This window comes from Meriones unguiculatus, chromosome 4 (assembly GCF_030254825.1).
Source record: "Meriones unguiculatus strain TT.TT164.6M chromosome 4, Bangor_MerUng_6.1, whole genome shotgun sequence".
Lineage (NCBI taxonomy): Eukaryota > Metazoa > Chordata > Mammalia > Rodentia > Muridae > Meriones > Meriones unguiculatus.
Genome location: NC_083352.1, coordinates 117692412 through 117707734, shown reverse-complemented (window position 1 = coordinate 117707734; position 15323 = coordinate 117692412). Strand labels below are relative to the sequence as shown.

Sequence of the window (15323 nt, the reverse complement as noted above, 5' to 3'; positions counted from 1 at the left end):
CTGGAGCCGGAATCAGTGAAGACATCACTTTCCCAAGGAAGAGCTTGTCAGGAGAGAGTAACACAGACTCTTGGCTGGTTCAGTGGGATCCTCTCCCAGCAGCCTCCATCTGGTCTGCAAAGAAGGGGAGCAGTGAGCCATGGCGGCTCTGTGGTGAGCCCCTGTGGCTCTGCACTCACCCGAGCCATGTTACAGATTCGGAAGATTCTATGGATGATGTCCTCATCAATGTCTGCAGAGACAAACTCCACCTGGATGGGACCATAACACCCGGAGGTCTTCTCAGGCCAGTACTGCATACAGAGCTGCAGCAGAAAGAGAGGTCACAGAAGGCCAAGGACAAAGAAAGGGGGGCATTAAATGCCATTTATTGCTGAGCCATTCTTGTTGTGAGCAGGACGGAGGTCTGGAAAGGTCCAGTCTTAATGAAGCAAACTACACATAGCTTTCCTGTTGAGGTACAGGTCCGACGTCTTTTGTTAAAGCTCTGAACAAAGGGGTGGGATTAAAAATATTTGCTATGCTGACTTCAAACCATTTCTTAATTTTCTGGACCTCGTTCTTCTCACCTGTGAAATGGGGAGAATAGCATCTACCTGTGAATGTTGTTGTCAGGATTTTAGGACCTGCAAGTGAAAGGCAGGCACAATCTGGTTTTCATTTTGCCATAATTGAGGCAACTGTTTCCCATTTCAGAGAAGTCTACAGTGACCGTTCCCAGTCATATTTAGACTAACTGTTTTACAAAGTATAGATTTTGGTACCTGACAGTCTTGGCTCCAAATCCAGGCTCTAATGCATGTAAGTTTTGTCAACCAGACCTCTGCTCTCATGTGTAAATTGAGGGTAAGCATGTCTCCCTTGTACCATAAGAGCATTTTCCTGGTAGTAAGAGAGCTTGCTGACTGTCTTTCATCATTTCTGGATTTGAAAACTACACACATAGCTTAGAGCCTGTAGCCATGGTCATTCCTCACTCTAAGACACTGACTCTCAGCTGTGGGCCATTTGTCCCCCTCTCCCAGTGTCTGAGGCCAGTCTTAAACATCACAGCTACGGGAACAGCTTTGAGCACAGGCTAATATGCAGCTAGACATGCATCAATATCTAGAATGCTTCTTGATAATGCTGTCAATCCAGTGCAGTACTGGAGAGATGGAGGTACCCTGGTCTCAGACTACACTTGGTCTTTAGTTATGAGTATCATCAAGGAGGATGAATACCTCATTCCTTGGTGTCTATTCATTTGTCGGGGACTTTAGTCTGGGTGTCTGTGGCGGGGCTGTTCCTTCAAATTTCAGAGGATCACTGAGGCACGTTGAGGTGGACCCTGCCTAGAACCACTGTCTTAGATTTGGAACACACACAGGAGGATGACAATTGGGGTCACAGGATTATGGGGGCTCAGACAGAGGCCCTGGACAGAGGTCATACGATAGAAATGTCACCTGGGATTTGCTAAGAAGGCATAGTTAATGCTCATAACACTCACTAAAGCTCCTAGCAGCAGTTCTGCATTGAGTGTCTACCAGGATGAAATCAGCCAAGGCCCACACCAGCTTGTAGATAATCAGAGAAGTGACCCATGAATGTGAGGTGGCCTTCCCTGGGAGAGAAGAATTTCTCTCTGTTTTGTTGATGACAGTAAACTGTCAGTTCATCCTGGGTAGTCGCATGGCATGACGCTTTTTATTCTCCCTTCCCTTCAAACTAACTAAAATGATAAAGAAAGAATGGGAGAGGTAGGGTATTCGAAAGGGAAATAAGTCTACTGCTTCCTCCCAGTGGAAATCTGAAGTTCTCTCGTAGGGATACTATCATTTAACTTTAGCTGTGACTGGCCGACCATGGCTTAAGAACCATACAAAATGGTTTTATAAATAAAGTTTAATGGACACTTACATGTCAACTCGTTCATGTAACTGTCTATGACGGCTCCCATCCAGTGCTGCAACTGCAGAACTGAACAGCTTAGACAGAGACCTACGCTATTTTCTGTCTAGCTGTTTATGCCAGTCTTTGCCAACTCTTTCTCTGTTAGGGTTGTTAGGGGGATAAAGGAGATAATTCATGAGAATAAATCATTTAGCACTGTGCCAGCCATGAAATGAATACTTACTTGATATTTCAGGACATTACTGCATTTATAATTCAATTCTTGTATAGTTATTGCCAGTGTGATTACTATCATTCACATATTCCTTGGCTTATGATGGGTTTGCATTCCCATAAATACATCATTGGTTGGTGACATCATAAATTTGAAAAGGAATTTAGAGCAGTGAATGTAGATCAGTGGCAGAGCACTTGCCTTATGTGCAGGAGGCTCTACGTTCAATCCCCAGGGCTGCAAAAATTGTATTTGGCACACATAACCTACAGACTACCACAGCTTTAAAATGGAGTAATTACACTGTAAAGGACTAGTTATTTTTCTGCAGGATTCTGGGTGTCTGGGATCTCCAGCTTACTGTCATCGCCCAGGCATCACCAGAGAGTATTGCATATCCTCAGTCCAAGGAAGACACCCAAATCAAAATTTATACAGCTTCTGTAGAATGTGTACCATTTCCAGACATTACATACATTGTATTACATACATTACATAACATTACAAAGTCAAGAATTCTCAAGTTAAATGTCCTCTTTATAAGTGTGCACTCTGCATTCACATCTGGAGAATGTACCTTCTTGTCATTTCTTTCAAGCAACAAAGACATGCAAAGTAAAGTTTCATAAGGCCTTGGTCCTCGGCCTGCCCAGCCTTTCCATCAAGGGTTAATCAAGGATACTGAGCTAGGAAATGAGAATGTGAGGGTTGGAGGAGGAGGGCTGGTCACAGGGGCCTCTGCAGCTGGACAGCCTGCTGCTGCTGTGCTGTGTAGTAATGACAAATCCACAATCTGAACTTCATTTCTCTTTGCCACTGGCTCTTCTGCCTTGAAACCTTCACAGTAATGAGGGACTGGTACTGATAAGTCTGTGGCTGGCCAGAGAAACTGGAATTAATCAGAACTCCCCATTTAGAAAAAAAAATAATTGCCTTTATTGCCTGCATTGAATTTAGCCTTGGCAGAGTTCAGCTGTGATCCTGACATGGGGTGCATGGACCCAAGGCACTGGGGAGAGTCTATTACCCCCAATATTTTCAGCCTGAGGAGAATGTGGAATGATTTGTCTCTTTTAATAAGATTTCTGGACCAATTTCTCAAGCTAATAGGTTCTCCTATGCCTCAAACGAGAGTCCTATGTTTTAGGACACTTCTCTACATTTGATTTTCCAGGTCACTTTCCCATAAGGCCCAGAGGGCTGGAAAAGGTTTCGGGGTCCTTCTAACCCTCAATCGGTGCAGTCTTTTCACTTGGGTTCCCTAATTTGTGAGACCACAGCAGCAGCAGTGGGTGACATTCGGCTGGGCAATGTGTGGGCATATGTGCGTTTGAGCTGCCAGGGATCATCAGGGTCTCCTCACAGCCCAGCACACTGCACATAATCTAGAAACAGGAAATAGGAGGCAGAAAGCAAGGGAAGCCAAAGTGCTTCATTCCCTTCCAGACTCGGGAATGATTTTCATCAGCAAAAATGTCTTCTCTGGTTTAGCTTAAGACCATTTTCGCGTCCAAATGCATGGTTTCATTTGAGTGGAAGCTGCCATTTTGGCCTGAGTATGAAGCATAGAAAATGTGGGGAAAATAAATGAATGGGAGCTCCCAATCAAAGTTCATTGTATTTCTTGTTCAAAATTTTATTTGTTACTATTAGTATGTGTGCATATGTTGAGTGTGTGTGCGCCCATGTCACTTGCATGTGGAATTCTGAGAACAGCTCTCAGAGGCCAGGTCTTTTCTTCCACTGTGTCTACTGTGGGTTCTGAAGGTTTAATTCCGGTTGTCATGCGGCGCCGCCAGCCAGTTAGCCATCCACTGAGCTTTCTCGCCTGGTCCCGTTTGATTCCTTTCTTTTATTTCCTTTCCTTTCTTTCTTTCTTTTGCTTTATGTTTTAAAATATAATTCTAATTCTGCTTATTTTGTTGTTCTCAAGACTATTTTTTAAAGTAGCATACAAATGCTGCGTTCTCTCATATGCGGCTCCTAGTGCCTAATTTTTGTGTGTGTGTGCTTGTGTGGGAGTGAGTGTAATAAGAGGTCAGGGAGCCAGAAAGGGCCTGGAGAAAAGAAAAAGGTCTTTAAGAAGTGGAGGAGGGTAATAATACACATGACCAAGGAGAATGGTGGGAGAGAAGGGTAGGAATCAGGGCAGGGAGGGGGAACAGGAAGATGGTGGTTGAATAGGACAGGGCAGAGATCAAGAAAAACGAAGTGTGAAACTGCTGGAAAGAGATTTGTTACTTGGTATTGCTGATTAATTAAACAAACAGGCTTCCTTGACATATTTCCAGACATAGCTTGCTTTGTTAAGCCTCCTCCTCATCCACTCTCCTTCCCACCTCCCTCCTCCCTCTTGTGTCTTCCCCCAACAGTCTCCCTTCAGCCTATATGTCACATGTGCTCCATCACCCTTATGGTCTTCAAAACCCTCCCCCATGTGGTCCCATTCCTAGTTTCATGACCTATATATATATATATGTTTACAGTCACATAAATAAAAATCGAAAGCCAAGATTCCATTTTAATAATTTTTCTCTTGGTAACTTGTCTGGGGATCTTAATTCCTACGGTTTGTTATGAGGGGATATGCATATTAATGTCTCTTTGCATAGGGATGTCTCCAGTGAGAACTCAGGGCACATGAGCTATCACATTAGGCAGCATTATTTAAGACAAGATGCAGAAAGGGATAGGTTTTTATTTTCCTTTCAGTTTTAGTCTTTTTGAAAGTTTGTCTTTGGGATTAATTCCCAAAGACTTGTCTTTACTGCAGAAATTCCCGAAGAGTCAGCTTGGGGAAGCTGTGGAGACTGTGGAGAGAGGCATCATTGTGGGTGGAGGAAGTAACCATTCTGTATGCAGGATTTTCCTGAGAAAGACTTGGAAAATCACAGAGGATTTTCTTTGTGGGGAAATAAATCTATCCGGATTCCCACTTGAAGCACCTTCTGTTTATTTCTTTTCATTTTTGCTTATTATTACCACTATTATGTGTATGGTGTGTGTGTGTGTGTGTGTGTTGAGCCTAAGGTCTACTGAGGAGCACTGTCTCAAAACAAACAAGCAAACAAACAAACAAAACAACGAAGTGGAGAATGCTGGGGACAAGCAAGCATCCAGCACTGACCTCTGACCTCTCCATGTGCATTATCCATTGCCACATACCAGCACGCTCCCAAGTAGGTCTGTAGTTTGAACCATGTTTTTTCCCTGCCTCCTCTTCTAGTGTCCCTGCCATTCTTCCTTCTCCTGTAACCTAGGGAGGGCAGAGATGCCCAAAGGAAGAACCTCACCATTGCAGATATTCATAGATAGGTCCCTACGATTATCTCTAGGAGAGAAGGCAGCTTCATCTTCACTGATGATTTAGAAACACTCACACGTCTTCTCAGAAAGCAAAGGGGCTTCTGCTGTCTGCCTGCTGTCAAAATGAGTTAAACCTAGCAGAAGTCAAGCAGCCTGCGCAGACAGGGCTGGGACAGCCACTGCACATTATTCCACCTAGTGATCCTCCTAGTGACCTCCAGCACTGCTAAGGCCATGGAAAGACGTCCTTCGGGTGTGTGTGGGTGGGCAGAGGTTGCAAGCTCAGGCATGAAATATAACAAAGACAGAGGTAGCCTCCCTCATTAGACATCTTTTTCTTGCTGATGGAATCTGAAAGCTTGTTAGTCACTGGGATAATAAAGATGCTCTGATAGTTTGAATGAAAACTAGCAGATGGGCCTATTTTTGGAAGAAAAAAAGAATTTTAAAGTATATTTTGGTAACCTTCGTTATGCCTTTTGTTAATTAAAAACCCTTTGAGAAGTGAGAAAGGGCAGGTACTATCAAGGTTTCAGAGATGAATGGCTCTAGTCAGCAAGGTCCCTGTGACCCTCCAGGGTGGGGGTGGGGGAAGGCTAAGCGCTGGGCCACCTGACGGTGAAGGGTGAAGTGAATTATGTAGAATTTAAGTAGAGAACTATAATGGAGTCACCTGGGTTGGTGTTGGAATTCTGCTTATGATTATAACATCCTTTTAAATAGATTCTATAGAATTACATAATTGGCTTTGGCACCGTGGCCAGTTAAGGATGAGAGACTGTGGGAGTAAGGGGGAAAGGTACCAGGAACACAGAAAGAAACACCCCGGGATGGTGATCAAATGACATCTACACACCTCTTCCTCCCACAGCCCCATAAGTGAGAATGTGATTTCTTCATAGTGGAACAACGCTTTCTCTTATGACAGCCAAAGCTGAATTTTCTCTTGAGAAGGAAGAGTAAAGTTTAGAGCATTACCTACAAGAGCGTGGTATATGTGAGGCAAGCTCTGGGAAGGTTTTAAAGAGAAGCTCTAAGGGGGAGAGAGAGAGAGAGAGAGAGAGAGAGAGAGAGAGAGAGAGAGAGAGAGAGAAATTTGGTTTAAAGTTTGGGGGGTTGAGGTATATCTTGTTACTTTTCTTTTCTGTAGTGAATATCCTGATCAAAGAGATGGAAGGGAGAAAGGGTCTGTTTCTGAGTCAAGGTTTAAGAGAACAGTCCATCATAGTGGAGAAATTAATGCATCAGGGGCTTAGAATGAACGGTCATTCTGTAGCCATAATCAGGAAGCAGCCAGCAATGATTTCATACCATTGCAGCTCTGTTTTCCCACTTATGCAGTCTAGGCTCCATAAGAGGGAATGATATCACCCACAGTGGTCTTCCTATCAATTAGTGTAACTGAGACAATTCCCCATTTCTCTCAGGTCATTCTAATCCTGAGAATTAAGACTGACCATCACAGAGTAAGGCTGAGAAATCGGGAATAGGAGAGGAAGTGGATGGAAGACGAAATGCATTTAGTCAATGAGTTGGGAGAAAGATGTGCTGCCAGAAGCAAGGGACAAGATGGAATTTAAGTTGGTGTCTGATATTCAACCTTAAGTCACGAAATTGCAGGGCTGTGAGCCCTACTTTGCTCCCTTTCGTGCAAAAAAAAATATAACTTGGGAATGAATATGAGAATGGGAACTCCTTGGAATTTCATAGAAGTGCCAGGTGGATGCTAGGTTTTTCTCACAGACTGGGGGAAAAGAAAGAGATTTGGGAAGGTGGCTGACATCTGGGTTATGATAATTCAAGACTGATAAGGTTGAGGCTTGGAGAAGTTAAGAAATTTACTAGGAGCCACACAGCATGCGAGCCTCAAGCACAGACTTGAATGACACCAGGATTGACATTTCAGTGTTTGGGGGAACTAGGGGCACAGAGCCTTGAAAAGTCAGACCTGGGCTGGCTGAGGTGCAGAAATGGCTGTGTGCATTTGCTTGGCATGTTAGGCTCTTCGTCCTCTAGCAGTGGTAAAATGGATAGTTGTCGATATGTGGTCATAATGATAAAAGGCTTTTCTTGAAAAGTCTCTTACTTATGGGTTTCCAGGGATCTGTGATGGATGTGGTGTTCTGCAAGCCTGATGACTGGAGTTTGACCCTGAGGACCAACACCTTGAAAGGTGAACTGACTTCCACAGGATGTACTCTGATTTCTACATGTGAGCCATGACACATGTGTTCAGACACAGACAGAGAGACAGACTGACACGTGCACACAAGAATAATTTAACTAAGTGTAATAAAAATTTTTAACATGTGTTTACATAGTGTGTATGTGTGCACACTGATTGTGTGGGGTGTTTGATTGGAAGTATACATGTTCATGCAACAGTGAACATGTGGTTGAGGTCATGGGACAATGTCTGGGGTTGGTCCTTATCTTTCATCTTGCATGGGACAGGATCTTTTGTTGTTTAGCACCATGTATACACCAGGCTTACTGGCTCATAGCTCCTGGGTATTCTCTCTCTGCCTCCTATTTTGGGGTAGGGATGTTGGGATTGTGCAACATGGATTCTGGGGATATGAACTCTGGTCTTTGTGCTTGCAAAGCAAGAACTTTATTCAGCAAGTTACTTCCTAGTCCCCAGAGTCTAAGAGTTAGAAAAGGCTCTAGGTCTGAAGGCAGAGGTTTGAGACTCTATCAGCAGCTCTCCTGGATCACAATTTTCTGATCAGTAGCTACTGTAGAAAACAAAACTGTCACTGCAGGTGGCTGGTTCAAAGAAGCAGCATAGGATTTAGAGCAAAGGTGGATTGATTTCCACAGCAGTGCAAGGAAATGAAGGCCTCTGAGAGCTCCCATCTTCTCCTTTTCTTTATCTTCCTTCATCCCACCTGCAGCTTGACCACCCTCCAGCAGGCTTTCATGGTCAAACCACAGGATGCACTGTTAATTCTCTGGCAGCAACTGAGAGAAGCTTAAGACCTAAGTGGACCTGTCCACCTGGCTGGGCTGGCACGCATGCTGGGCTGCCTCTGTGGGAACATGCTAGCGGATGAATGCTCATACTGCTTCAAAGAACTGCCCCTTGCAGGTGCTGAAGGCGGCTTCTCTTATGCTCACGCTTTATCACTGTTTATTTTTACAAGGCTCCCAGCTGCTGTGGTGATGATATTTATATGAATAAGTGCTCTATACATCTGCTGATTTCAGGGGATGCTTGCCAGCTGTGTATATCAGCCGAACTTGGGGTGCTTCCGAGCCTGATGCTTTTATATTCAGAGACTTGGTTTTCAAAGGCTGCACCAACATCTGGGGCTGAAAGATATGTCATTCACCAAGGATCAGTTCTTTAAAAGAAGGAGCTAGAGCCAGCAACCTTGACATTACAGGTCCCAGAGCAAGGTTCTTCACAATTTTCTTTCTGCCCTGCTGGTCAAATGCTCTGCCACTGAACCACAACTTTACGGAGAACAATTGTGCTTCTGTAGGCCCCACTTCACTTGCACTTCATAAGGGTGAGTTAACTTACTTGTCCAAGATGAAGAGAAGGTGGTGATAATTTCTGATTCTAGAACTCTATAGAGAACTTTCTAGAGCTCTCTTTTTAGGGAAATTTTCCTTTTTTTTCTATTATGATCTCTGTTCCCAACCCTCCATTCTTCAGGCCTCAAACTTTGATGACATGCTTTGCCTCCAATTTTCAGCCAGATAGCAGATTTTGTCTTCCTACCTTTGGGATACATGTAGACTCTACATCATGCTACTACCTAGCTCAAGCCACCCTCAGCCACACCTGACTGTCCTTGTGGCCACTCTCCGTATTTTCTGCTTGTACCATGAGTAACCCCCATCTTTTTCCTCCACTAAGAAACTATTCTTAACACAGCAGTCAAAGGGATACTTTTAAAAGTCAAATGATGTCACTCTCCTGCCAAGCCTGACCATGTCTCCCATCCTTTGCAGAGTAAAGCTTCAAGCTGACTGAGGTCACCCATGACATAACCCGGTTACATTTCTGGTATCATCACCTGCGACTCTCCCCATCTCTGCTCTGACCTCCCATTACTCTGCTGCTCCTTGTGGGCATCGGGTGTTTTCCTAGCAACCTGATGCGCTGTTCCCTGGGAGGGACATACGGTTTGCTCTTTAGCCTCCTTCAGCCCTGTGTTCACATATTCTCAAGTCCTTCCTTGGCTACTCTAGTACATCTGTCTTGTGCCCCAACCCAGTTTTAAAATATTCATCATGCTTCCTTCTAACCGTGTTTCAATATGTGGTTGAATTCATTATAGAGCATTTGTTGTTTATGGTTGGTCTCTCCCCTTTAGAATAGAAAGCGCACGGGAGACAGGAATAGTCTCATTTGAACCTTGTCTGTGTTGTTCACCGAGACATTCCAAGAACTTAGAATAGCTTCCAGCAAATAGCAGGAGCAGATGCTCTGCAGCTATGGGTTGTATGAATGGAGGGAACCTCTTCTCATGAGCGCATTCCAACACACACTCCTTTACTCTCCTTTTACTCTGCTCCTGTCCATGCTTGCCCACCCCCCATCTTCCTGCCGTTCCATTTTGGCCAGGCGCTTCCTGGATGTCTGATCACCCAGACAAGCCACCTGCCACCATCTGTGACTTCTTCTCATCCACAGTCACATGCAGCTGCTCCCTGGAGTGTGTGGACTTCACACTGGATGGTTTTACATCTAGCTCAAGTTCTCCTTCAAGCTGGCTGCTTCCTCTGCTCAGATGTCCCTCTTCAATCTCTGAACACAAGTCACATCTTCCTCCAGTCTCTGATTCCTATGTCTGTGTTTTCTGTTCCTAGATTCTACTTTTTAACACATGTTAAAAACCTTAGGACCACCCCCAATGTGTGGCAAAGGTTTTCTAATTGTTTTGGATCCCCTGGACCGGGTACTGCAAAGGACGGGGTAGGCCCAGGTGACTAGCTAAGGGCTATGAGGAGCAGATGAAAGGCTGGTGTGGGCGGCGCTCTGGGCCTCCACCTCCTGCTTTAACTTTGGCCCAGATCCTGACTACCTACCTCTGCTTTATTCATTGGGTTTGCATGAAATTTTCACTGTTAAAAAAGGATACTTTCACAAACAAGAGTATGATGCCCATCAGACTTATCTTCTTCAGGTCTGTACATTATAGTATGTCTATCCTGTACTGTATGACTAAAATCTACTTATAAGGGAGTATAGGCCATGTGTGTCTTTCTGGGTCTTTGTTACCTCACTCAGGATGATATTTTCTAATTCCATCTATATGCCTGTAAATGTCATGATTTCCTTGTTTTTAGTGGCTGAGTAACTATTTAATTATGTAGATGTACCACAGCTTTTTTTTTTTTTTTAATCCATTCTTCTGTTGAGGGACATGTAAGTTGTTTCCAGTTGCTGGCTGTTATAATAAAGCTGCTATGAACATGGTTCTGATGGACATCTTATGCTTCATGTCAGCCCACTAGTTAGGGGAGAGGGGGATATCTCTGAAAAAGACTATGTTGCCTGCTTTCTGATCACCTTCCCCACCCCCTTGATGGGATTTTCCTACACAGGGGAGCAAGACGAACTCAGTCCTCATATGAATAGATGGGCTGGGATGTCTGGTGGGGGGTGCTCCCCTCTTCTGAGGAATAGTGGAGAGGGATACAGTGGGACTGGGAGGAGAGGTGGTAAGGGCCTATGACCAAGATGTAAATTGAATTAATAAATAAAGGAAATGAACTGCAAAAACAAAACAAACAAACAAAAACCACAACAGTCTGATTTTATCTGATTTTATTAGTTCATGGCCAGGGCTCCTGAATCTGGCACAAGGAACCTCTTTGCTGACTGAGTCTTGCTGTCTCCTCCAGCCTTATCTCCCTCTTTCCCTCCAGATACAGCCCCAGTGCACTGGAATGGAAGCTGACTACAGACTAGACTCCATACGCCCACCTGCCTTGCCTTTGCTGCCATCATTCTCTCTGTGTAGAATGCCTTTGCCCAGTCCTTTATCCCCTGTATGACCATATCTCCTCTTCAGGATCTAAATCACCTTCCCTTTGAAGTCTTTTCTCACCCTCTGGGTAGAATTAATTGCTCCCTGCTCTAGGTCAACATGGCACTTCATTGCTGACCTCTATTATAGCACAGCCACATGAGCCTGGGATAACTCGTCCATCTGTCTCTGTAGCAATACTGGCAGCTCCTAGAAGGCTGAGACTATAGCTCAGGCCCATTTAGAAAAAAAAAAATTCCACCCAAGGCCTGTGCAAGACCAGCACTCACACAAGAGTACACTTGGGTACTCTTTGGGTTTCCTTCAAGGCACTGAAAAGGTAGCGTTGTAAAAATCTGAAAGGCTGCCTTCATCTCCTCTGCCCCAGAATAGCTGCTTCACCATCTAATGGTAGTCTCCAGAGACTCTCAGGACAGTGTCCAGCTTCTTAGGTATGGGGAAGTGTAGGTCCATGACGGTTAGAGCTGAAAGACCCAGAGGGGCTAAGGCATAAATCCAAGACTTAGGTGGTCAGGGAGCAAAGCTTCCTAGGTTCAGACTCAAGGTTCTGCCAACAGAGGCTACATGGTGAAGAGCCTTTCGGGTTCGTGGTGCTCGGTGTTGTGTGTGGGATCTTGGATTTCTGAGCTCTGCATGATTTAGAGTGAGGCTATAAACAGTGTCTCAAGCACAGACAACAGGATCTTGTCCTTGGTGTAATTTGACAAAGCCCATAGCCAAGGGGGCTGTTTTATGGGATTCATTGGTGAAGGATTCAGTATGAGACTCCTTGAGTCTGCAGGCAGCAGAATGGGTATGCCTGCTATTCACAGTCTGGCAATGCCCACAGTGGGCCATCACAGAATCTCCTTCCAAGTGTATAGCATACCAATCATGACCCACTGGGACCCACCTTTAGCAGTTCACAGTCCCCTCCTACCTGAGCAGTGTCCATCTCGTTCAGCATCACCACAGAAGAACAATTATAATCGAACACCAGCCTCCAGAAGTCTGCCACAGTGTTGGGTAGAGGGTGCTGGGTGACCACAAAGGCGGCAGGCTGCTTGTGGCTCTGACAAAAGAATGACACGGGTTTAGTCAAATACATACTCATCCGCGATATTCTGATCATGATGAGGCCGGGATGGCTGCCAGAGGCCCTGAGCCTGCCAGACAGATTTCACATAGCACCTGCCTGCTCTGTTATCTTTCGTTGCCCTGGCGGCAAAGGGGACCATCTCATAATGAACACATTCTCCTCCAAACTAAGACATTTTATTAAGAAAGTGTCATGCGGATGGGGATTATCCAAATAAATTATTTATGTCTTGGGGCTCAGCAAATCATTATTACAATATGAAATGAAAGATCCTGGATGCATGTTTACTGTGCTGCTGGCCAAAACACCTCTTGGATTATCGGGGACCCCATGGGTTCCTGTGCTTAGGATGCTAGGGAGGGGACCAGGGACCTCAGGGGTCACTCCTGTCTCCTGGATGGAAGGAGAGCTTTGTTAGCTTGGCCAGAGGTGACATCTTGTCTGTTAGCCAACAAGGCAGTCAAACGCAGCCAGGTATTAGAGTCATGTGGAGCTGAGGTTCTCACCAAGTTCTGCCCCAGTTTTCACCCATCTGTTCATTCATCCAGCACTATCCACTCATTTGTTATCCATTCATGTTTTAAAACATCATTGTGGGGAGTCAGGTACTGAAGATTGGTAAATTTAGTAGTTTCAAAGCTCAGACTCGTTTTCTGGAAAATGGAACTTATATCTAAAGAGATGCAAGTTAAATGCAAGCAAGCAAGCAAACAAACAGAAACCAAACAAACAAAACTTGGAAATTACAGCTAGAGGGAGGGCTCAGTGGGTGAGAAAGCTCGCTGCTTTTCCAGAGGACCTGAGTTTGGCACCCAGCATGCACATGAGGCAGCGCACAACTATTTGTAACTCCATTTCCAGGGGATCTGGTGCCTCTGGCTCTAGAGGCATCACACTCACGTATGTGCACATGCCTACTGTCAAATACACACACACACCCATACATAATCAAAAACAATAAAAGTAAACGACAACAACAAGACAGTAAGCAAGTTCATTGAGGTGTACAAACCCTCCTGACTTGGGTTTTCTTTCTCAGCATCTGCACTGTGGTTGGAGCTCACTAGACACAACACAGCACTCGTGAATACACTAATTTCACATTAGAAACAGTATTAATAGATACATTAATCTGCCCTTGTGCTGCAGACAAAGACCAGAGCCTCGTGTAAATCTGGAAGCTTCCTTCAGGCCCATGTGCCATGCCACCCCAGAAGGAGGCATTTGGAAAGATTGGCGAGTGTATCCATTTTGTCAGTAGCTTGTGAAACCTGAAAGCCAGCCGAAAAGCATTTCAGCGCATTTTCAGGTGGTCCGCATGGGAGTCAGAACTGCACTTGAGTCACAAGTCCGAGAGAAATGGGCAGAGAAGAGAGACGAAGACCTCAGAAATGGCACGGCAAGGCTTTGCGGACATTGTTTATCATGTCTACACTAGGGATTCCCGTTTCTCAGGGCCCTCTCTTGGCCAGCGAGTGATGATCTAACAAGAGGTATCTGGGGACAGACCCTTTAAATGTCTCAAAGCTCAAAGGTCACATCAGTATGGCTTTTCAGCCATTTTCAAACTTAAAACAAAATAAAAATAAAAATAAAACCCAGGCTAAGGCAGTGAGATGGTTCAGCAGTTAAGAGCTCTGGTTGCTCTCCCAGAGAACTCGAGTTCTATTCCAAGTACCCACATGGAGGTTTACAGCTGTATGTAACTCCAGTTCCAGACTTTCATCTTTGTCTGCATCACAAGGGCTGTGTTGTGGTTGTGTCTGGTGTGCTCCAACCACAGTGATGATGCTGATAAGAAAACCCAAGTCAGGGGTGTTTGTACACCGCAATGAACTTGCTTACTGTTTTTTTTTTTTTTTAAGATTTATTTTTATTGTTTTTGATTATGTATGGGTGTGTGTATATTTGATAGTGGGCATGTGCACATATATGAGTGTGATGCCTGTAGAGCCAGGGGCACCAGGTCCCCTAGAAATGGAGTTACAAATAGTGGTTGCAGCCACCAGGCAACACACTATCTGGTCTCTGCAGGCACCAGTTCAGACAGGCTCATGATGCACAGACATATATTTAGGCAAAGCATTTATACAAATAAAATAAAATAAAATAAAATAAAATAAAATAAAATAAAATAAAAACCTCAGATTTTCAAGACAGTAGGCATGGGGCTCGGGTCTTTGGTACAACCATCTCAAAGTCAGTGGACTTTGAGCAGGTGATGACAGTTCTCTGACCATCAGTACATCTCCAAACAATGGGGAGAGAAATACTCCAGGGAAGAATGAGACAACGCAAGTCCAGAGCCCAACATGGTGCCCAACATGCAGAGAGTGTTAGTTTTCTTTGCTTTCCCTGTCTCTATGATAAATGTTCTATTAGGCCAGCATGCCTGACAAAGTCTTATCTGAAAATATGTTCGAGATCTGTGCTCCTGCCGGGTTTCAGGGATCAGCCAGCAATCCATTTCATGGATAACATCATCCTTTACCAGGGGAGACATTAAAAATTAACCCAGAGGACTTCATATTTTTCTGCTAGAGGCAAAGCTGCTATGGTTACCAGATAATGCTCAGACTGGGCTGGAATACAGATAAGGATTTTTTTTTCTTAATATAAGAAAGGCAAAGGCCTCAGTGATGGCTCACAAGAGAAATGCCCCATGGACAAAGAGAATACAATCAGAATCAGAGCTTGGCAGAAGGCATTTGACTCCAGGCAGCATCTAGCCTACAAAGTCAAGGCCAGCAGCTCTCTTGATTCTTGTTTGGGTGAAGAAGGCGGAGACAGAGAGGATGCTGGCCGATGGGGAATAGTGGGA

At 44.6% G+C, this 15323-nt stretch overlaps 1 protein-coding gene across 17 annotated transcripts in view; it reads right to left on the bottom strand.

Annotated features, from left to right (window-relative positions):
• The window catches only part of Ptprt (protein tyrosine phosphatase receptor type T), a 1127865-nt gene that overhangs the window by 12847 nt on the left and 1099695 nt on the right, over window positions 1-15323 (bottom strand). For all 17 annotated transcript variants that reach the window (XM_060382888.1, XM_060382893.1, XM_060382885.1 and 14 more), the window contains 2 exons: window positions 12344-12475; window positions 180-305 (listed from right to left, as the gene is read on the bottom strand). In XM_060382888.1, coding sequence (XP_060238871.1) covers window positions 180-305; window positions 12344-12475 — 258 coding nt within the window. The remainder of the gene's footprint in view (window positions 1-179; window positions 306-12343; window positions 12476-15323) is intronic.